Genomic DNA, 22,806 nt, shown 5'->3' with positions numbered 1-22,806 from the left:
GGTAAGAAAAGAGGAGTAAAGAAGGAAGAAAGTAGGTAGGTAGGTGGGTAGGGAGGAAAGAAGGGAGGGAGAAGAAAGGATAGGAGGAGGAGAAGAAGGAGAAGATAGAGGGTTAGAAAGGATGGTAGTGAGAAGTGGGAAAGAGGAGGGGAAGTAGGAAAGCGAGGAGAAGGTGGTGGGGGAAGTTTAAGAAGGATGAGAAGGGAAGAAAGGATTAAAGGGGGGAGTGGCAGTCGAGCAGCCCTGACTGAGTATAATTTGAGTATAGGACTGATTGTTGGATAAGTGATTGTATTGTACACTGGTCAAATTGTGGGAATTATTATGGAAAAATAAAAAATTTTTGCAAAAAAAAAAAAAAAAAATCCTTGTAATCTTAAAGTCTCGAACTATATGGCATTTTTCCTGAACGCCATCACTCTGCTGAACAAATAATTCCCTCAACACTGTCAAACTATTTACTAAGTCTGCACTACTATTAATCTTCTCTTCGTTCCCACCACCCATCTCCTTCCACTTATGACTGTAACTTTGTTGCTTTTATCCTTACAATTTTTTTTTAATTTATTTATTTACATTTATATCCCGCCCTTCTCCGAAGACTCAGGGCGGCTTACAGTGTGTAAGGCAATAGTCTCATTCTATTTGTATATTTACAAAGTCAACTTATTGCCCCCCCCAACAATCTGGGTCCTCATTTTACCTACCTTATAAAGGATGGGAGGCTGAGTCAACCTTGGGCCTGGTGGGACTAGAACCTGCAGTAATTGCAGGCAGCTGTGTTTTAATAACAGGCTATCTTACAGCCTGAGCCACTCAAGGATTTATATTGATATTGTCTCCTGATTGCTTATTTGTACCCTATGGCTATCATTAAGTGTTGTACCTTATGATTCTTGATGAACGAATCTTTTCTTTTATGTACACTGAGAGCGTATGAACCAAGGCAAATTCCTTGTGTATCCAATCACACTTGGCCAATAAAAATTCTATTCTATTTTAATATATCTGTTCTTGGCTTACAGAGTATCTATGTCTTCCTAGTGTTTGCCAACTCAGTGTTTCTTGCTTGCCTAATTGCATACCTTCTTGGAATTGTAAGGCCCCATTTCCATCCCAATCTTGCTCTCTTGGTAGAAGCAGAAATAAAGAAACCAAGAGCAGCCTCTGGGAAGAAAGGTTAAAATAAAATAGCTATTTTGATTATGTGAATGTTACAGTAATGAATCTAAGCTGAAACAGCAGGCAGGATCTAATAAAAAAAAAATGGAGAGAACAGTGGAAGAGCAGCTGGTTCTCCAGGGATTCCATGTTAAAGATGCTAATTTTTGCTCTAATAACTTTGAAGGACTGATCTGCATAAAGAGCAATGGCAATTCTATTAAAGCTGTATGCCTCATAAGGGGGCACTTAAATGCAATCATTTCATGAGTTGATGAAAATTCCAGATGTTGCCATTCTCCATTTGGGACCATCACAGATTAACCTACTCCATTTTCCATCTTTTTTAACTATGGAAAATGCCTTGAGGAGTAAGAGATGGAATAGTTGCATTGTGTTTTTTTATCAGCTACTGCAGGAAACGGCTCTAACGTCTAAACCACTTAGTTACTACTTTCTGGTCTGAATGGGGCACAAGCTATCGGGCCAAGGTATCTAAGAATGAGTGTCACCATCTCAAAGTAGAAACAGAGGATAGATTTTAAAAGGTTGCCCATGATGTACATCACTTGATTCACAACTGATAGTCTGGAAAGTCAAAAAATCATCCCAGAAAAAGACCACGGCAACCACTTTCAGTATCATTACTAAGAAAACTTCACTAGGCAGCCAAACTTGATTGAATAACACCTTTATGGTACTTTATGGTTTCTCATCAAATGGGGGCTAATGTTTTTTTGTAGCACTATCTATTTTTTGGAAGATGTAACAGAACAACAACAAACAGTGTGTACACACCATACACAGCAAGGGATCCAATATGCAACATGGAAAAAAGCATCCTATGGAAGATGAAGTAGGTATGCATGTTTGTGTCTATAATCTTTTTATTTCGTGGAACTCTCAACATGTATATGAAAATGTTTGGATTTTCTGTAATTACTTACAGGTCAAATATCAAATAATGGTGTGCCTCTTCTGATATGCTGTCATGGAGTCTCACTGCAAAAATAAAAGAATCGTAAGATTATTATTACTACTACTACTACTACTACTACTACTACTACTACTACTACTACTACTACTATTTTGGTTGGTTGCACAGTCAGCCAGTTGTTTAGACTGGATTTGGCATTTGTCCATCTATTGAGTCCTTCCCAAGACCTGGATAGGTTGATGTTGTTTGATGCCTATTACCATAGGTTGAAAGCTGTTCCAAGTAAAGCTGCCTTTTGCAATTGACAAGTGGTCATTTTGTCAATGCCAGTTGGATTAAATGGAGCTCCAGATGTCACTATAAAATATTATTATGTCTTTATCCAATAATTGAAATTTTCTATAACTCTAAAAACAATTTAATCTTTCAGTTCTGTAGTTGAATAAAATATTTCCTTGCTATAATGTGAAAATACAAGAGCAGAAAATAAAATAATATTGAAACCCATCTCTTTCATTTTCTCAGACATGCCTCCTCTTCAGTACTGCCAGCAGTTGAAACCCAAATACATCTACTTAGCTGTTGGTTGAGGAGAAAGCATCTATTTGATCTCTCATTGTTGGATTCCAAGGATAACATTCTGAAGTTTGAGTAAAACATTTTTATCCTATGCAAAATGTTCTTTTAGACCATAACTATATTGTCAAGATGTTCTTTTAGACCATGACTATTTTGCAACATTTCCGTGGGAAATAATGATGATATCAGACTGTGAAACTAATAGAATACAAAATTTGGATGTAATACAATGGAGCAGAAGGAGGTATGAAATTAAGAGAAGGCCGAAAGCAGACTTGGGAGCAATAGATAGGTATTTTGTATTTGTGTCCAGATGTGGATTGATGGGATTAGCATTGTTGCTGAGAATTGGAAACGTATTTGTTTCAATTCAAATATTCAATTCATTCAGCTTATATTAGCCAATAACATTTTGTATTCTGTGTTTAAAGCTATTACAACAAAAGATGCATTGCATACGTTGCAATGTTGCTTTACCATTGTTCTCATCTTGGCCTGGTTCAGAAAACAATATACACCTTGATTCATAGTATGATTTTAAATCACCTTGATTCATAGTATGATTTTAAATCAAAATTTATTGCTTCTAAGTTGTCATAAAATAGTCAACCGGCCATTGTTTGAATTCTTAGCTGAGTCATGTATGTGGTATAGCCTAGAAAACTTTCCTTTAACAATTAATTAACAATTAAAATGTGTTGCAATTTAAGTGTTAGCTCAGATTCAGGAAAAATCATTAATGTACATCAGAGATATATGGAAACATTTTAATTTCATTCAAGACAAGGAGATCCTGAGTATTTAATATTTCCATGGATATTCAGCTTGTAGGTTTTTAATTCAATAGATATTTTTTAAGGCACTCTGACTTTTTTGGAACTCAATCGCACAAAAGCACTGCAAGTCTGAAACTTCACCTTGCTCAGAGAATTGGGAATGAATTGTAGTAATTGTAATTTTCAGCAATTTTATCTGGAAATCACTACAATTTATCCAGTTTCCTTTGTTTAGTAACATGCTGGATCAGGATGAAAGCTGAATAATATCACGGCTAAGAAACTCCCCATCTTTCACATAGCATCTGAGATTCTCAGAAGTGCTGTAATCAGGTTTAGAATAGGATAAAAATGTTTTACTCAAACTTCAGAATGTTATCCTTGGAATCCAACAATGAGTTATCAAATAGATGCTTTTACTCAACCAATAGCTAATGTAATTTGCTTGGCAGGGTACCTTAGCTTTAAAAGAAACCTTACTATCACAGCATTCTAGCAGGCAGGATGTCTATGCGGGGCTTAATTTGATATTCTCTGACAAATTCTTGTGGACACCAGTTATCAAGTTAATCTTCTACCCTGACATGCCATTTGGAGATGGCTTCCATGTCCAAAGTGACATTCCCTTTACTTTGACTGTAACTCTGAACAAATGTGGAAGCAAAATGTGGAGCATACCAGAACATATAATCAATGTGGCTGATAGCTTAAAAACATCCAAAAAATCCCCCCTCCTCCATCTTTTGCATCATTAAAACGATCATAGGATTTGGCTTTTCTCATCACAAGAATAGCATAGGGAATAATACACAAAGAAGGAAAATTGGTGTCAATTTATTATATGAAATTTAAAATTTACATTTTTGTAAAAAAAAAAAAAGAATTCTTATTGAAAGAGTTTGCACTAACGAACCCCTTGAGCAGTCCATTCTTTAGGAGGATTCCAGATTAGTTCTATAGATTTACAACACCTGAAAAGATAATACGTATTTCAGTTCTGATCTAATTTTGGCATGTTTCAGAATTACTTCATATTTCTATGAATTAGAAATTGAGGGCATATATGATATTGTTACCATTATTGAAACTTGGTGGGATGAAACCCACAAATGGAACATACAGCTAGAGGGATTTAAATTATTCCAAAGAAATAGACCAAGTAAAAGAGGAGGTGGAGTTGCACTATATATAAGAAGTAGCTACATCTTTACAGAAATAGAGCACAACAACGATGAAAATTATCTTGAATGTATTTGGGTCAATATTAAAGGGGGAAAATGACATTGCTGTAGGACTATACCAGTGGTGAAATTCATTTTTTTTACTACTAGTTCTGTGGGTGTGGCTTGGTGGGTGTGGCTTGGTAGGCATGGCAAGGGAAGGATACTGCAAAATCCCCATTCCCTCCCCACTCCTGGGGGAGGATATTGCAAAATCTCCATTCCCACCCTGCTCTGGGGCCAGCCAGAGGTGGTATTTGCTGGTTCTCCAAACTACTCAAAATTTCCACTACCGGTTCTCCAGAGCCTGTCAGAACCTGCTGGATTTCACCCCTGGTCTATACTATAGGTATCCAACCAACAGAGGAAATAGATGAACTTTTTGCTAGTCAGCTAACTAAGGTACGTAGGAGATACATCACAATAGTAATGGGGGATTTTAACTACCCTGACATCAATTGGGAGACAAACTGTGCCCCAAGTGGAAGATCCAAGAGGTTCCTAACAAACCTAGCAGACACCTTTGTTTCCCAAAAACTAGAGAAGGGAACAAAGGGATCAGCCATATTGGACTTAATTCTCACTAACAGAAATGAAATGATAGAAGGTGTTGAACCTTGGGGGCAAGTGATCATTCAATATTGGAATTCAACATTATGCAAATACAAGTAGTAGAACAAAGTCAAACTAGAGTCTTGGACTTTAAGAGAGCTAATTTCAATAAACTTAGAGAGACCTTGGGAAGGATTCCATGAATGAGAATCCTCAAGGTGAAAACAACTCAAGAAGCTTGGGAAATTTTTAAAAGTGAGATTATAAAAGCCCAGTCTAGCTTTTATAATATCAATGAAGAAGAAAAATAACAGCTCTCAAGAAACCAGCATGGCTGCATAAAGAACTCTCTGACAAACTGAAAGACAAAAAGGACAATATAAAAAGTGGAAACATAACTAAGGGGCACATAAGTAAGGCAGAATATCTGCAAATAGCCTGAGCCTGTAAAGATGAAGTGAAGAAAGCTAAGGTTCACAATGAACAAAGGCTTACGACAAAAGTAAAAAATAAAAAAAAAGCTTCTCTCAACATGTTAAAAATACAAAAAAAAGTCAAGGAAACAATTGGTCCATTGCTGGGAGAAAGTGGCAAGAAGGTGACAAGCAACAGGGAGAAAGCAGAACTACTTAACTGGTTTTTTTGCATCTGTATTTACACAAAGGGAATAAACAGTCCAACCTATCAAAAACAGCACCACAAGAAACAGATTAGGAATACAAATTAAAATAGGGATGAAAATGGTAAGTTAGCACCTGTCTACCCTAGACAAGTTCAAATCACCAGGACCGGATGGACTATACCCCAAGGTTCTGAAGGAACTGGCAGACGAAATCTCAGAACCACTGAACTATATCTTTCAAAGATCCTGGAGCACTGGAGAACTGCCAGAGGACTGGAAAAGAGCTGATGTAGTTCCCATCTTCAAAAAAGGAAAAAAAATAGATCTAAAAAACTACAGACATACCAATACCAGGGAAGATTCTGGAAAACATAATCAAGCAATGAATCAACACCTAAAAGCAAACAAAGTAATAACCAAAAGCCAACATGGGTTTGTCAAAAACAGATCATGCCAGACTAATCTTATTGCATTCTTTGACAAAGTGACAAAACTAGTGGACCAGAGGAATGCTGTCGATATAATTTACTTGGACTTCAGTAAGGTATTTGACAAAGTAGACCATAACCTACTACTAGATAAAGTAGAAAAATGTGGGTTCGATAGCATCACCATCAAATGGATTCATAAATGGCTGACCAACCGCATTCAACATGTAGTCCTCAATGGAACTACATCTACATGGAAGGAAGTATGCAGTAAGGTACCCCAAGGGTCTGTTTTAGGCCCAGTACTCTTCAGCATCTTCATCAATGATTTGGACGAGGGGATAGATGGGGAACTCATCAAATTTGCAGATGACACCAAGATGGCAGAGCCAACACTCCAGAAGATAGGCAAGATACAGAAGGATCTTGACAGACTTGAACATTGGGCCCTATCTAACAAAATGAAATTCAATGATGAAAAAAGTAAGGTTCTACATTTAGGCAAGAAAAACAAAACGCACAGGCACAGTATATGTGGTACCTTGCTCAATAGTAATAATTGTGAGAGGGATCTTGGAGTTCTAGTGGACAACCATTTAGATATGAGCGAGCAGTATGCAGCACCTGCCAAAAAAGCCAACACAGTTCTAGGATGCATAAACAGAGGGATAGAATCAATATCACGTGAAGTGTTAATACCACTTTATAATGCCTTGATAAGGCCACACTTGGAATACTGCATTCAGTTTTGGTCACCATGATGTAAAAAAGATGCTGAGACTCTAGAAAGAGTGCAGAAAGAGCAACAAAGATGATTAGGGGACTGGAGGCTAAAACATATGAAGAACGGTTGCAGGAACTAGGTATGGCTAATTTAATGAAAAGAAGGACTAAGTGTTCCAATATCTCAGGGGCTGCTACAAAGAAGAAGGAGTCAAGCTATTTTCCAAATCATCTGAGGGCAGGACAAGAAGCAATGGGTGGAAACTAATCAAGGAGGGCAGGACAAGAAGCAATGGGTGGAAACTAATCAAGGAGAGAAGCAATTTAGAACTAAGGAGAAATTTCCTGACAGTTAGAACAATTAATCTGTGGAACAACTTGCCTCCAGAAGTTGTGAATGCTCCAATAGTGGAAGTTTTTAAGAAGATGTTGGATAACTATTTGTCCGAAGTGGTGTAGGGGTCCTGCCTAAGCAAAGGGTTGGAAGACCTCCAAGGTCCCTTCCAACTCCATTATTCTATTCTATTCTATTCTATTCTATTCTATTCTATTCTATTCTATTCTATTCTATTCTATTCTATTCTATTCTATTCTGAATCATTGTAGATTATAGTAGTGCAGAGGTCTGCAACCTTAAACACTCAAAGAGCCATTTGGACCCATTTCCCACAGAAAAGAAATCACCAGGAGCCACAAAACTCAACGTTACTTACTCCCACCCAGTCACATGACAACCCCCAGCTATGCTTACCCAGGTTTTGTGGCTCCTGGTGTTTTCTGTGGGAAACAGGTATCTCTCTCTCTCTTTCTCTCTCTCTTTCTCTCTCTCTGTCTCATGTGGGTGTGTTTGTATTCCGTCTTGAACCATTTCCCAAAACAGGTGAGGGTTGGTGGTTTGTTTTGTTTTGGTTTTTTTTCCTAATGTTGTTTTTTCTTTTTCTTTGGGTGCTTTTTACCATATTTAAATCAAGAGTCATTTCAGGTTCCCAGATAAATGAAATTCTTTCGTCCCCCTGCTGTGGCTCCCTGTTGGCTAAACCCACCGCTGGCTGGTCCCGCCCCTTGCCTTCCCCTCCCAGTCACTCCTTGCCTGGCCTGAGAAGGTAAGGGCGACAGCGGGTGATAGAGACTTGCTGCATATTCCAGAGTGGAAGCAAAGTGCCCCAGTACTTGCCATATCTTGCAGGTGCTCCTTCTGAACCTTGTTGGTGCTGCGCACACCTTGGTCACTCGGGGAGACGTGCCACTTGCTCTCTGCCCTGAGACACTGGCTTGGCCTGGCTGCGGCTGATGCCACTGCTGTTGCCACCTTCATAGCCTGCCCGCCAGTGGTGAAATGTAAAATTTGTTACTACTGGTTCTGTGAGTGTGGCTTAGAGGGGAGGGGGTGACTGGGTGGGCGTGGGCAACTTTTTTTTTCTTTTTACTTTTAAAAGCATTTTTTCTACAACCTGTTCGGCCAAAGAGGTTGTAGAAAAAATGCTTTTAAAAGGCTCCTCTGACAATCTCAGCTGAGTTGCCTGATCGTCAGAGGCTTTTTTTTCTTTTAAAGGCAAAAAAAATGCTTTTAAAAGAAAAGACAAGGGGTTTTTTTGTCTTTAAAAGAAAAAAAAGCCTCTAACGATCAGGCAACGATCACCTCAACTTGCTCCAGAAGAGCCTTTTAAAAAAAATGTTCGGCCAAAGAGGTTGTAGAAAAAATGCTTTTAAAAGCCTCTGACGATCCCAGCTGAGACGCGTGATCATCAGAGGCTTTTTTTTTACTTTTAAAAGCATTTTTTGGCTGAAGAAAAAATGTTTTTAAAAGTAAAAAAACCCCAAACTTCTGATGATCACGCAGCTCAGCTGGGCATGTGGGTGGGGGGCAGGGATTTTTGCTACCGGTTCTCCAAACCACCCGCCACCATCACTACTGGATTGGGTGATCTGGTCTGAACCGGGAGCATTTCACCCTTGCTGCCCGCTGCTCTCACAGCTCCTTGCACAGCACAGTTAAATTTAGCGTGCTTCACAATGCGGGAGACGGTGCCTCCTCCTCCTCCTTCTGTAGCCCATTAGGATGTAGAGCATTGGGCACAGCTGGGCTGGGTGGAGAGCAAGTCTCTCATGGTGGAGAGCAAGTCGCACATCTCCCCAAGCAACTGAGGTGTGTGCAGCAACAAGGGCCAGAAGAAGCACCTGCGAGATATGACAAATACAGGGGTGCTTTGTTCCCGTTCTGGAATATGGAGCAAGTCTCCATCCCTCACCATCAATCTTACCTTCTCAGGCCAGGTGAGGAGTGACTTGGAGGGGAGGGCGAAGGGTGGGGCCAGCCAGTGGTGGGTTCAGCCAACAGGAAGCCACAGCAGGGGGATGAAAGGAGTGACTGCAGAGCCACAGGTTACAGACACCCGGAATAGTGGAATATGATTAAAAACAGCCAAACTTAAATTTTGCATTTGATACATCTGTGAGAAATATAAATATTATTGAAATTTTAATCATAACATTTGCATAACCTTTTGGAAATTATCCTGTTCCTATCTGTTCTGTGCTATGGCTAGAAATGCAAATGCAATTCTCCTTTGAGACAGATTCAGCTTGTGACAACCTAGGAAGATATATCTATGAAGTTTTCATAATAGCAGAAGGGGCCTGGTTGCCACTCTCTTCCTCCAGGATATTTTTATTATTATTATTTTATTATTTATTAAATTTTTATACTTCTCCCGAAGGACTCAGGGCGGTGTACAGCCAAAAATAAAACACAAATATATACAATTAAAACAACATTTAAAACATAGCAGATTATAAAGGCTGATAATTTAAAAATTTAGATTTAAAATTTAAAATTTAAAATATTAACAGAACCCCAAATTTAAAATTCAACACTATTATGCCAGTCCCGCTTGAATAAATAAGTGTGTTTTAAGCTCACGACGGAAGGTCCGAAGATCAGGCACTTGACGTAGGCCAGGGGGAAGTTCGTTCCAGAGCGTCGCTGCCCCCACAGAGAAGGCCCTACTCCTGGGGGCCGCCAGCCGACATTGTTTGGCGGACGGCACCCTGAGGAGACCCTCTCTGTGAGAGCGTACGGGTCGGTGGGAGGCAAAGGGTAACAGCAGGCGGTCTCGTGATTTTCTGACCTATCAGTCGTGTGTGTGTGTGTGTGTGTGTGTGTTTGTGTGTGTGTGTGTGTGTGTGTGTGTATCTATATCTAGCTATATCTCTATCCATATCTGTATCTGCATCATCTATATCTATGTCTACATCTATCTATACATCTACATCTAAGAGCCGTGGTGACACAGTGGTTAGAATGCAGTACTGCAGGCTCCTTCTGCTGACTGACAGCTATCAGCAGTTCACCAGTTCAATCCTCACCAGCTGAAGTTTGACTCCGCCTTTCATCCTTCCAAGGTCGGTAAACTGATTACCCTGGGGGCAATATGCTGATTCTGTAAACTGCTTAGAGATGGCTGTAAAGCACTGTGAAGCAGTATATGAGTCTAAATTGTGATTTTTTTTATTCTCCGTATTCTGGCCAACATATCCAGGTGAGAAGAAGTTAATATATAAAATGAACAAGATACAAATAGAAATTAACCTTGAGGTTCAGCCAAGTCAAGAAATCATGGAAATGTATTTATGTTATTGTTGATTTTGAAACTATAACTTGTATATTGCTCGTGTTTATTAATAATTTTAATATGATCACTAAATGATCACTCCAGTATAAAATTGAAGAAAAAAACAACCAAAGTTAGTTCCTAGTAAATGCAAATACTTCAGAATCACAAGATCTTAAAATCTTGGTCTCAAATAAATTAAGCTTAACATTCCTCCGCACTAAAAACTGATTCACACTATCACTAATGCATTTTTAAATTATTCTTTAATAATCTAAGCACTTATGTGCTGTTTCTGAAAGTTCTGAATGTTAATAACAGAAAATCTTTTTTAAAATGTTTGGTTTTCCATTTTAGTTTAAAACATTCTTCACACAGATGGGAATTGCTGGGGTAGAGTGCAATTATTTTAGATTTTGATGAAATTCATTTGGCCCCCATTGAAATTGAAAGACAAATGGTTTAGCAAGTATAAGACATATTCTGAGGAACATGTAAATCTTCTTGAAGACCACCAGGGGCTGTGCTATTACAGATTAGCATAGTCTTGCATTGTGTTTCCTAATTTTCTGTTCAAGATGGACAACAGTTTATCTGGAAATGAAAAGTTACAAATGCAAATTATTATCTTGAAATGTCTCCATTCAAATTTTTCTGTTACTAGGTAAGATACTATACTTTGTTCTCAGTTATTTTCATGTTTTAAAAAGTTAATAGAATATGTCTTTCAGTGAAAAGGACTTTCCTGTGCTTGCCTCTCTTCTCAAAGGAGAAGGAGAAGGGCTTCTTTGGAGCAGATGACAGGGCACAGCAATCCAGAGTGTTGTGTATTTATATAGAAAACAGGAAAAACATAAAAAAACAAGAAAAAAATTAAGGAAATGATTGGTCCATTAATGGGAGAAAATGGTAAGAAGGTGAGAAGCAGCAGGGAAAAAGCAGAACTGCTTAATTCATTTTTTTGCCTCTGTCTTTACAAGGAAGAAAAAAAGGCCAATCTATTAAAAAACCTCAGTAAAATGCAGATTAGGAATACAAGTCAAAATAAGCAAGAAAATGGTAAAACAACATCTATCCATTCTAGATAAGCTTAAATCACTAGAACCAGATAGTGGTAATTGTGAGGAGGATCTTGGAGTCCTAGTGAACAATCACTTAAATATGAGCTAGCAGTGTACTGTAGCTACCAAAAAAGCCAATGTAGTCCTAGGCTGCATTAACAAAGGGATAGAACCAAGATCACATAAACTGTTAGTATCACTTTATAATGCCTTGGTAAGACCATATTTGGAATAGTGCATCCAGTTTTGATCACCGTGATATAAAAAAGATGTTGAGATTCCAGAAAGAGTGCAGAGAAGAGGAATAAAGATGATTTGGGGACTGGAGGGTAAGACACATGAAGAACGGTTGCAAGAATGTCTGGTTTAATTAAAAGAAGGACTAGGATAGCACTGACATGATAGCAGTGTTCTAATATCTAAGAGGCTGCTACAAAGAAGAGCATGGGTGGGTGTCAACCTATTCTTCAAAGCACCAGAAGGCAGAACAAGAAGCAATGGATGGAAACTAATCAAAGAGAGAACCAACCTAGAACTAAGGAGAAATTTCCTGACTGAACAATTAATCAGTGGAACAACCTGCGTCCAGAAGTTGTAGGTATTCCAACCCTAGAGGTTTTTAAGAAAAGATTGGACAACCATTTGTCTGAAATGGGATAGGATTTCCTATTTGAGCAAGGGGGGAGAGGTGTGCAGAGGTGATATTCAGCAGGTTTTGACTAGTTCTGGAGAACAGGTAGTGGGAATTTTGAGTAGTTTGGAGAACCAGTAAATACCACCTCTGACTGGCCCCTCCCCCATCTATTCTCTGCCTCCCGAGTCCCAGCTGATTGGGAGGAAATGGGAATTTTACAGTATTCTTCCCCTGGAGTTGGGTGGGAATGGAGATTTTGCAGTAGCCTTCCTCTGCCACATCCACCAAGCTATGCCCACAGAACTGGTAGTAAAATTTTTTGAACCTTATCACATTTAAAAAGTTAAAAAGTTTTGGCAACCATTGGAGAAAATGATATTTGAAATGATGGGGAAAGTAATAACATTGAGAGTGGAAACTATATTATTGTTGGTAATTAAGGAAATAGAATTAACAAAATATGAAAAAGAATTGATTAGAATTATGATTATAATAGGTAGAATTATAATAGCTAGATATTGGAAACTAGATGTGATTTTTAGAATAGAGAGTGGAATTCTGAAATGTGGAAATTAGCTTTAAATGATAAAATGACATGTGATATTAAAATTAGAAGTGGTGTGTATAAAGAAGATATTTTCTGGAAGACTTGGAAACCATTTGTGGACTATGCGCTTGGAACATTGGACACTTCGGTACCTGTACCTCGAGAACGTGGATTTTGGCAATCATAAGGATATATCCGAAGACCCAAATCTTCCTTTTTTATTTATTTATGTATAGCACAAGGGTGGAAAATGTATTTTCTTTTTTTGTTTGTAACGTTAAAAATTTATAAAAAAAAAAAAAGTAAAATTTTTTGAATCCAACCACTGGGGGGGTTGGATTAGAAGACCTCCAAGGTCCCTTCTGTTATTCTGTTGTAAACAAAAATACCACCACTGATCATTTTTATATAACGACTTTAGCATAATTCAGTATGATATAGATGTTTTCTCTCCTGAAGTCCAATTTGCACAAGACTGTTCTTTTGTTATTTTTATTAGCTTCTGTCATCTTTATTTAGCTCCTAAGTGTTATTACTGTATATCCAAAAGTTGTTTTTATTCCCACTTTCTTATGTATTTGAAATTTTTCTAATGTTTTACATCTCGTATCATATATGTGATTAATTTTCTTTATTCTTCACAGACTTTTTTGGCTTAATGTGTAAAAAGGTAACAAGATTTATATATGATTTTACAGTTTTCCTTTGCATGCGTTTTTGTACAGCATACATGAAAATCAATTCTTTCATTTCTTCCTTGCATCCAACATTTATAATCCAAATCTTTATATATCTCCTGAAAGCTTCAAGATCAAATATGACTAGAGTGATTAATTTATTGTATCAATTTTCACTCATGATTAAGCCAATACAATTATATATACTCTTCTAAGTATATGTCAATATGTAAAGGTTGCACTATCCCTGACCATTATACAGTTTGATTTATTTTGGACATAACTTGAGTTATCTAATCATTGCAATAGAGAGCCACTTGAAAACCAAACTGATCTACTTTATAGGTTTCTTCAAGGTCTAATTAATAATATATGTGAGGTACTTTGGACAAACATTTTATAAATATTTAATCGTTATACTGCATAGAGGAATAAAATGTTATATAAGGAAAATGTGGCAGAGATTAAAAAATAGAATACCAGCCTCTAGGAGATGAAAAGATAAGGTAAATGATAAAAGAAAAAAAAAATCACTTTTATGATGCTTTAGTAAAGAACATTTCCTATGTATGACATGATATGTTTTTGCTTACAACGTATTTTATTTTTTGGCATGCTTGTCTTGAATTTTTTTCCTAAGCTATAAAAACATCACCTTTGGTAAAATATTGTCAGCTTGAGCCAGTCTGCACTAAATTTTCTCTGAAATTTATTATAGTATTGCAAATTATTATAGGGATTTATGAGTTTTGTTGTGCTTGAATGAATATTTTTTCTCATTCTCCATTGTACATTTGAAGATTTGAGACATGGCTGTTAATCCTATCTGTTTGTTCCCTAGTTCTATGTGCGCATAATGACAGGCAACCTGATGATAGTTACCACTATAGCTTAGTACTATTTCTGCTTATCCTATCTTTCTCCCACTGTGTGCTCTTGTCATTCCCTTGTTAGGTTTTCATTTTTTGGGGTTTGGGATGGATGGGTACATGTCCTCTGTCTCACATATTTTACACCCATAAAGGTCAAACAGCATGAGCAGCAGCATTTGGTTTGTATGACCATCAGACCATGATAGAAGATGAGGTTTTCTGCTATGCATTCTCATCTAAAAATACATTTTGACCAAGTCAGATCAAATTTTGCTATTCCCAATTTTCCAGAAACGGGCAGGGCAGGGCAGGGCAGGGCAGGGCAGGGCAGGGCAGGGCAGGGCAGGGCAGGGCAGGGCAGGGCAGGGCAGGGCAGAGGCAGAGGCAGAGATAGAAGCAGAGGCAGAGGCAGAGGCAGGGAGTGTAGTGTAGTGTAGTGTAGTGTAGTGTAGTGTAGTGGAGAGCAGTGTAGTGTAGTGGAGAGGAGAGGACAGGAGAGGACAGGAGAGGACATTGTTATTCACTGCTCTTGGTTTCAGTTCTAAAAAATTATCTATTTTATGAAGCTTCAAATGGTTAATATTAAGGTCTATCTGGGCATACCATCTAAAGATGAACAAACTAGATAACATAAAGGCCATATAGCCAAGCCCAAGTACCTGAATGGGAAGCTGGACTTGCCGTTCTGTATTCCTCCAATATAGACCAGAAGTGTCAAACTCGATTTCATTGAGGGCCGCATCAGGGTTGTGTTTGACCTTGGGGGGCTGGGGTGAGTGTGGCCAGGACGGGTGTGGCCAGCTTGAAGTCACTTGTGTCGGGGGGTGCCTGTGATGGCCTGAGAGCTCTGTCACTGAAAATGGGCTTGTGAGCTCCATTTTCAACTGTGATGGCCTCCTGCAACCCTCTGCCAGCAAAAAAGGAGCTCGGGAGGGCCATGGGCTGGTTCTTCACTGTTTCCAGGATGGCCCCATGGGTCAGATCTAAGCACTTCTTGGGCCGGATGCGGCCCGCAGGCCTTGAGTTTGACACCCCAGCCTTAGACCTTGAATGGCACTCCTAGGCACATATCCTTTAGGAGCTGAGTCATTAACATATGGAAAACGTAAGAGTAAGAGGAAGGGAAGCAGCTGTTTAAAAGGCACCTTTCTTAAGCTTGACCTTAATAAATCTAGGATGCTTAGTTTAGCGTAAGGTGGGGAACAAGGAATCTTGGGTGTTTATGGCCATCCCAGAGTGGGATTCATAGCTGAAACAACTCCTGTACAACTGAGTCCATACTTTGGCATCCTATATTTGCGAGTTTCTTGAATCCTGACCTATCATTGTCTTTATCTCCTGAACCTGGCCCAGTAGTATAAAAATAGTCAAAGCAGTGACAGGGGCCACCTGGAGGTTTCCAAGTACAGCAGGCCTTTTAGTCTTTAGAAAAAAAATCACACCTGCTCATGGGTGCTGCAGGGCTAGCTGGTCCACACAGGAGGCTCTAAGCATTTGCTTATAGTGGCCTGATGAGGGAAGGGTGGACCAGCATAAAGAAGGGGTCAGAGGGCAAGTGCTAAACTATGTTATGAAACGTGCCATAAATCTGTATATAAAGAATAGAATAGAATAGAATAGAATTTTATTGGCCAAGTGTGATTGGACACACAAGGAATTTGTCTTGGTGCATATGCTCTCAGTGTACATAAAAGAAAAGATACGTTCATCAAGGTACAACATTTACAACACAATTGATGATCAATATATCAATATAAATCATAAGGATTGCCAGCAACAAGTTATAGTCATACAGTCATAAGTGGAAAGAGATTGGTGATGGGAACTATGAAACGATTAATAGTAGTGCAGATTCAGTAAATAGTCTGACAGTGTTGAGGGAATTATTTGTTTAGCAGAGTGATGGCCTTCGGGAAAATATAAATATGGATAGGGATTAGGCCATATTTGTTGCCCAAAAGGATGAGCTATTCTACTGCTCCCCAGTCTGATGCTCTCCCAATATATTGTCTCCTTAATGGAACCTCAAAGCTTTTTCTTCATCTTCAGTCTAAATGATCAGCAACGAGTAAGGAAATGGAAGTGATCATTGAAACAGTTGTAAATAGGCTATATGCAGTACCTATATAACTTTAACTTGTTAGCTTGAATCAAATGATTGTATAATTGGATTTCACACCTCAAAAGATTAATGCTATTCTTCTGTTCAAGTAATGTTTGTTAATTCAGTTAACTGACAAAGGAAGACAACCATTTGTTCTCAATTTTCTTAAAATAACTGATCTGCAATAAGAATGGGACAGTAAGGTGTACGTAATGGGCTTATACACATACGCTTACAAAATGTATTTAATTGTTATAATGAAGGAAATCTGTAGGATAATGATAATGAATCATATGAAGGCAAACCAAGCTGCTTCTTCACACTATGTGATGCAGTATTCAACGAAAATATGGGCTTCTGCTTCAGAAAATTAAAAATTGGTCCATGTAATGTCAAATTTTGAAAAGAAATCTGTCACTTAGGGGATGAATCAGGAAAGTACAAGCTTTATACTTTAAAGATAGGTTTAATCACTTATAATTAAAAATACATAAGTACAATAAACCTCACTGAAGAAGAATCCAATTACCTTATATAAAGAAAAGTCCTGTCTAGTTAAAGTATTACAGTTCTTTGGGAAAGGAGCAGTGACATGCTAGATATTTTCTTTAACTGAGCTCTCAAAGGAAAAAAAAATGAACACTAAAGTTGTGGCAGACCACTTAATAAAGAAAGAAAGCCAATTCTACTTTGCTATGAAACAGGCAAGAAATATAGTAAGCATCAATAAGAAAAGAATTGAAAATACAATTGGCATTATTATCATGTCTTTATACAATTCTATCACAATTCCAGAAAAGTTTTTGCAGACGGATAGGAAGAACTTAAACCAGCGAAGTATTGAAGCAATGATCTTACAATATATTATTGCAATATAAATATATCAGCTTAAAATAAAGGCAGTAAAGTGAGAATTATTGAAAATTGTACTAGCAATAGAGAAAGTAAGTATAAGGCTTGTCCCATGAATATTTAAAATAGATAAAAAGATAACATTTGAGACATAGTTAACTTATAGACAAGCAAAGTTCATCATTTTGAATAGGGAATTAGCTACTAATGGCTTAGTCAGAAGAGTGATGTGTTCATTCAGTAGAAGTAGCATTCTTTTAAATAATAGTTGCTGAATAACACAGCAAAATGCTTAGGGTCAAGCATCCAGCATTTGCTATTATGGAAGCAGAATGATGAATATTTTATTGTATTATTTATTATGTTCTCGTCTGCTTAACAATCAGTATACCAACAGCCCTTTGAAATGGCTTTGTAAATGGATTTAAGCCACGGCAGCTGACAAATACATCAATGTTACATGAGCATATAGGCCAATCCCAGTTGCTTCCTTTTTTTTTTTTTTGAGCTATCAGACATTTATCAGGCTTCAATACATCGCGGTAATCTAACCAAGAGATTTCCAATTGAATTTCAACCAATTTTTGTCGAAGTGATCTCTCCCAGCAGTTTCCTTTAGATATTAAATAAAATGGGTTGAAACTGAGGAATCCCATGAAATAATTACCACAGAATAAAGATATAATCCTCCAGTACTACCTTTTCTTACATGGCGATCAAGTAACAACTGAAGTAAAGTAGAACAAAGTCCTCTAACTTTCAACTGGAGAGTATATTTAGAAACTATTACCAAGATCGATAATGCTGAAGGGGGCCCAAAACAATCAATAGGGTTATACTTCCTTTTTCAATCTACTAGCAAATGACATATCACAGGGCAAATAAAACTGTTTCCTGTCCCAACGCTGAGCCTGATTTTTTCACTGTATTGATGAAGATGTCAACTTCATCAAAAATCTCTAGACTGTTATGGAATCCCTTACTCAAGTACCTTATCCCGAAAAGATATTAGTAACTAATCATTAATTCCAGATCCAAATGTATTTCTTCAGGAGCAATCTGGCTTCGATCTCTTCCTCTTTCAATGAATAATTAAGAATAATGTGGATCCCTATGGCCGTTTCCTCCTCACTAATCTATCAAGCCAAGACAGCCAAAGATTGACAATAACAAAGATTGGGAATAACAATTGATAACATTTGTTCAATTTGCATCCTCACACTTCAACATTTAGAACATATTCAATAAATCTGAACAAAAAAGGAGTATAAATCCTACTTCTAATATAATTGTATTTCCTGTGAGATCCAAGATGTAAATGATTTCAAAGCATTCAGCAAAATTAATCACTGCGACGGTTGGGGAGCTGATTTAATCCTTTTGGTCTTTTCAAATGAACAACAATAATAACAACAGAGTTGGAAGGGACCTTGGAGGCCTTCTAGTCCAACCCCCTGCCCAGGCAGGAAACCCTACACCATCTCAGACAGATGGTTATCCAACATTTTCTTAAAAATTTCCAGTGTTGGAGCATTCACAACTTCTGCAGGTAGTCCTTGATTTATGACTACAATTGATCCCAAAATTTCTGTTGTTAACTTAGTCATTTGTTAACAGAGTTTTACAATCTTTCTTGCCTTGATAAATTCTTAAGTGAATCTGGCTTCCCCCTTGATTTTGCTTGTCAGAAAGTCACAAAAGGTGATCCCATGACCTTGGCACACAGCAACAGTCATAAATATGAACCAGTTGCCAAGCATCTGAATTTTGATCCCACGATCATGGGGATGCTGCAAAGGCCGTAACTGTGAAAAATGGTCATAAGTCACTTTTTTTCAGTGCTGTTGTAACTTTGAACAGTTACTAAATGAACTGTTGTAAGTCGAGGACTACCAGTATCTCATTTTTGGGAACAATATACAATCAGGCATACCTTCTACCTTCAGAAGTTGTTGAAGTTACGAGGAAAATTATATAGCAATTCTTGGCAAAGAAGTCTGCCATTAGCTTATTGTGTACGCTTATAGATGGAATAAGAAACTAATTTAATTCCTTTGGCAACTACTAGGTTTGTTATTACAAAACACTGGAGAAGGAAAGTACATCTTTTTTTTTGTAACAGAACTATTTGAAAGGGTAGGAAAGTGCATTGGCCAAAAAATTAGCACAACAATGAAGAGCTTTGAAACCTTGTAAAAATAAGAATATGTTTATTCAAATCTAGTCACCACCCCTTAGCTCTATTAACAATGTTTTTCCTGAGAGGTTACATTCACCTGAATATTCTATGTAAAAATATTGAATCAGAATCTTTAATGCCTCTTACAGCATTTTAAATGTTTGTACCTGTATGTGCCTATTTCCAATTTCTTTTCTTTTTCCATTGTTATGGCTCTTTTTAATTTAATTTTTCCATGGTTATTGTTATTGCTCTTTAATTTCTTTTTATTTCTGCACTTTATTTTATCTTTTGACATTTCCTTTAAATTGAAAAGCAAAACAATGAAATAAATTGTTTCACATTTGCCATCTTTAATTTATTTTTTAATGTTTTTATTTGTATGTCATCTTTACTATTTTTACAAAAGAACTCAAGGTGATGGACATATTCAACACATCCCCTTCCTATTTTCCACACCACCACCCCTTTGTTAAGTGGGTTGGGCTGAAAGAAAAAGGGTCCAGCCAAGGTTACCCAACTGCCTTTCATGACTAAGGTGGGACTTTCTAACCTGGTGTCTTAATCACTTGACCTTCTCTGCAGTGATTGTATGTGCTACAATGTAAAATGGGGAAGGTGCTACACAAACACAAACCTCTCCTATTCATTCCACTCTAAATCAAGCAAATACTTTTTTTTGTTTTACAACTGAGTTCCAACTCAGTTGAATTGTCCTTTCCTTCATAGGGTGAATGGTACAATGAGGTTACATGAATCTGTTAATAGTTTCTTAGCCCTTTAGACAGTAACCTCTGCCATGTCATTTATTTCAATATGTGGAAAGTTTGCTGCACTTTGCCTGATAACCTTCCTGTGCCTATACTTCTGTCTTATACTGATGGCACTACTGTTTATGGCAGAGACCTTCAAACTTGGCAGCTTTAAGGCTTGTGGACTTCAATTCCCAGAACTGAAGCATAGCTGGCTGGAGAATTCTGGGAGTTGAAGTCCACAAGCCTTAAGGCTGCCAAGTTTGGAGACCCCTGATTTATGGCATTAGTAGATGATGAAATTCACACAATCTGCTCAATCATGGTTTCATGAACAAGTCACCATTGTCTTAGTTTACATAATATGCTGTGCTAAAATTAAAGCACATGACAGCTAATTATGATGCAGGAAACCAGCCTGAGTACCCCCAAAGAAAGAACTCTGCATTTTTATTTTATTTTTATTTTTTGCCCTCAGCTTCATAATCACATGGATCTCAATTCGGTCCTTCCAGAGTCAGTTCTGCCTTTGCATTTCCAGCATTGCATTCTGGAGCCTTCTAGATCAATCAAATAGTCAACCTACTTAGGCTGCTGTCATAAAGAACGACACCTTTGAATTTACCAAACAGTAGTGAGCTGTGGGGGTGTGAAGGGGAAGGAGAATAACTTTCTGGGTATAAATAGCAACCTGTTAACTAGTAGGCTATTATGTTAACACAATCTTGTTTGACTCAGACAAGACTAGAAAAGTGCTGCCATTTTGCTAGATTCCGATTTAGATCTTTCAGGAGAGCAAAGTAAGAAGCAGGCACCATGCTTGATCATTTGGCCAGCTGGCCAAATCAGAACAATGGGAAAGAAAGTGGTACACAAGTAAACTGCAGATGAAGTAAATATATATCCTATAGAATCTTTATCTGCAGCTTTTTGAAAAACCAAGCTACTGTGATTAGGTATAGTTGCAGTGACTGAATTGAAAAGCAGCTGACCCTAGCAGAAGGTAGGAGGACCTTTCAGTTATATTTGTGCTACATGCTTACTTTGAATAACAGAATAACGAGTTGGAAGAGACCTCGGAGTCTTCTATCCAACCCCCTGCTTAAGTAGTAAACCCTATACCATTTTGAACAAATGGTCACACAATCTCTTCTTAAAAACCTTCATGATGGAGCACCCAAAACTTCTGGAGGCAAGGCGTTCCACTGATTAATTGTTCCAACTGTCAGGAAATTTCTCCCTAGTTCTATGTTGCTTCTCTCCTTGATTAGTTTCCATCCATTGCTTCTTGTTCTACCCTCAGGTGCTTTGGAGAATAGGTTGACTCCCCTCTTCTTTGTGGCAGCCCCTGAGATATTGGAACACTGCTATCATGTCTCCCCTAGTCCTTCTTTTCATTAAACTAGACATACCCAGTTCCTGCAACCGTTCTTCATATGTTTTAGCCTCCAGTCCCCTAATCATCTTTGTTGCTCTTCTCTACACTCTTTCTAGAGTCTCAACATCTTTTTTATATTGTGGTGACCCAAACTGGATGCAATATTTCAAGTGTGGTCTTATCAAAGCATTATAAAGTATTTAATCCATTGCATACTGAATTATCCCAGTAGCATGGGCTCACAGAGTATAATAACTTATAAAACAGTACTGCCGGGTTTGTGTGACTAGCCACGTTTAGATGTGTTTGGCTTGCTTGTGGCTCTGGACAACATGGGAAGTTACATCTTTCCAACAAAAACTGTTAAGGATATAAATGTTTTACCCCATTGTTTATGATCATCTAAACAAAGGAGGAAATAAAAATAATGTGTCATTTCACAAAAGAAAGGATGAAAGTGTTTGGGGATAAAACAGCTTTAACAATTAAGATAAAACGCTCAGAAAAAAACTAGGATGATATAAAATAACAATGAGAAAAGCTACTGACTCTTTTGTGTACAACACAATAAATGTATCCTTCTAATTAATAAATAAAACTGCAGAACTTAATTGCCTTTGGAAATTGGCCACCCTAGAAAAAGCAGCCTGTTATATGATCTTGTAGTGTACTTAACACTACTTAACAAAAATGCTTTTTATGATTGCAGAGAGAAAAAAATATGAAGAGGAACCAACTGAATCTCCAAGATACTTTTCACTAGAGTGATGAACTATTCAATTCTCTTAGGGGAAGCTAAAATATCCATTATATATATTCAAACATCAGCAATGTTAATTATCTCATCCCCTATGGAATACAGAAAAGCCATAGTTACAGCATTGTCTCATGGTTAATCTTATTTTGGGAAGTAACCTAGAGGAAGCACATTTTGGGGGGGCAGTGAGGAGATTTTAAAAGTTATAATTACTCCTGCCTTTTGAACGCCTAATTTTTTTTTAATTAACTAAGCACACAAAAAGGAAAGCATATACATTCTTTTATAAAATTATAACGGAAAAAGGCTAAAAAGAAACAAACACATACATACATATGTTTATTGTACAACTTTAAATATGTATGCATGTTTGTGAAGAAGACA

General features: G+C 37.6%; 1 protein-coding gene across 1 annotated transcript in view; it reads right to left on the bottom strand.

The window, feature by feature from the left end:
• Positions 1 to 22,806, bottom strand: part of CAMK2A (calcium/calmodulin dependent protein kinase II alpha) — a 177,945-nt gene that overhangs the window by 57,008 nt on the left and 98,131 nt on the right. The window contains exon 4 of the mRNA XM_058169649.1: positions 2,109 to 2,163. Within this exon, the coding sequence (XP_058025632.1) occupies positions 2,109 to 2,163 (55 nt within the window). The remainder of the gene's footprint in view (positions 1 to 2,108; positions 2,164 to 22,806) is intronic.

This window comes from Ahaetulla prasina, chromosome 2 (genome assembly GCF_028640845.1).
Source record: "Ahaetulla prasina isolate Xishuangbanna chromosome 2, ASM2864084v1, whole genome shotgun sequence".
Taxonomy (NCBI): domain Eukaryota; kingdom Metazoa; phylum Chordata; class Lepidosauria; order Squamata; family Colubridae; genus Ahaetulla; species Ahaetulla prasina.
The sequence above is the reverse complement of the archived record's forward strand: the minus strand, read 5'-3'. Positions and strand labels throughout refer to the sequence as shown.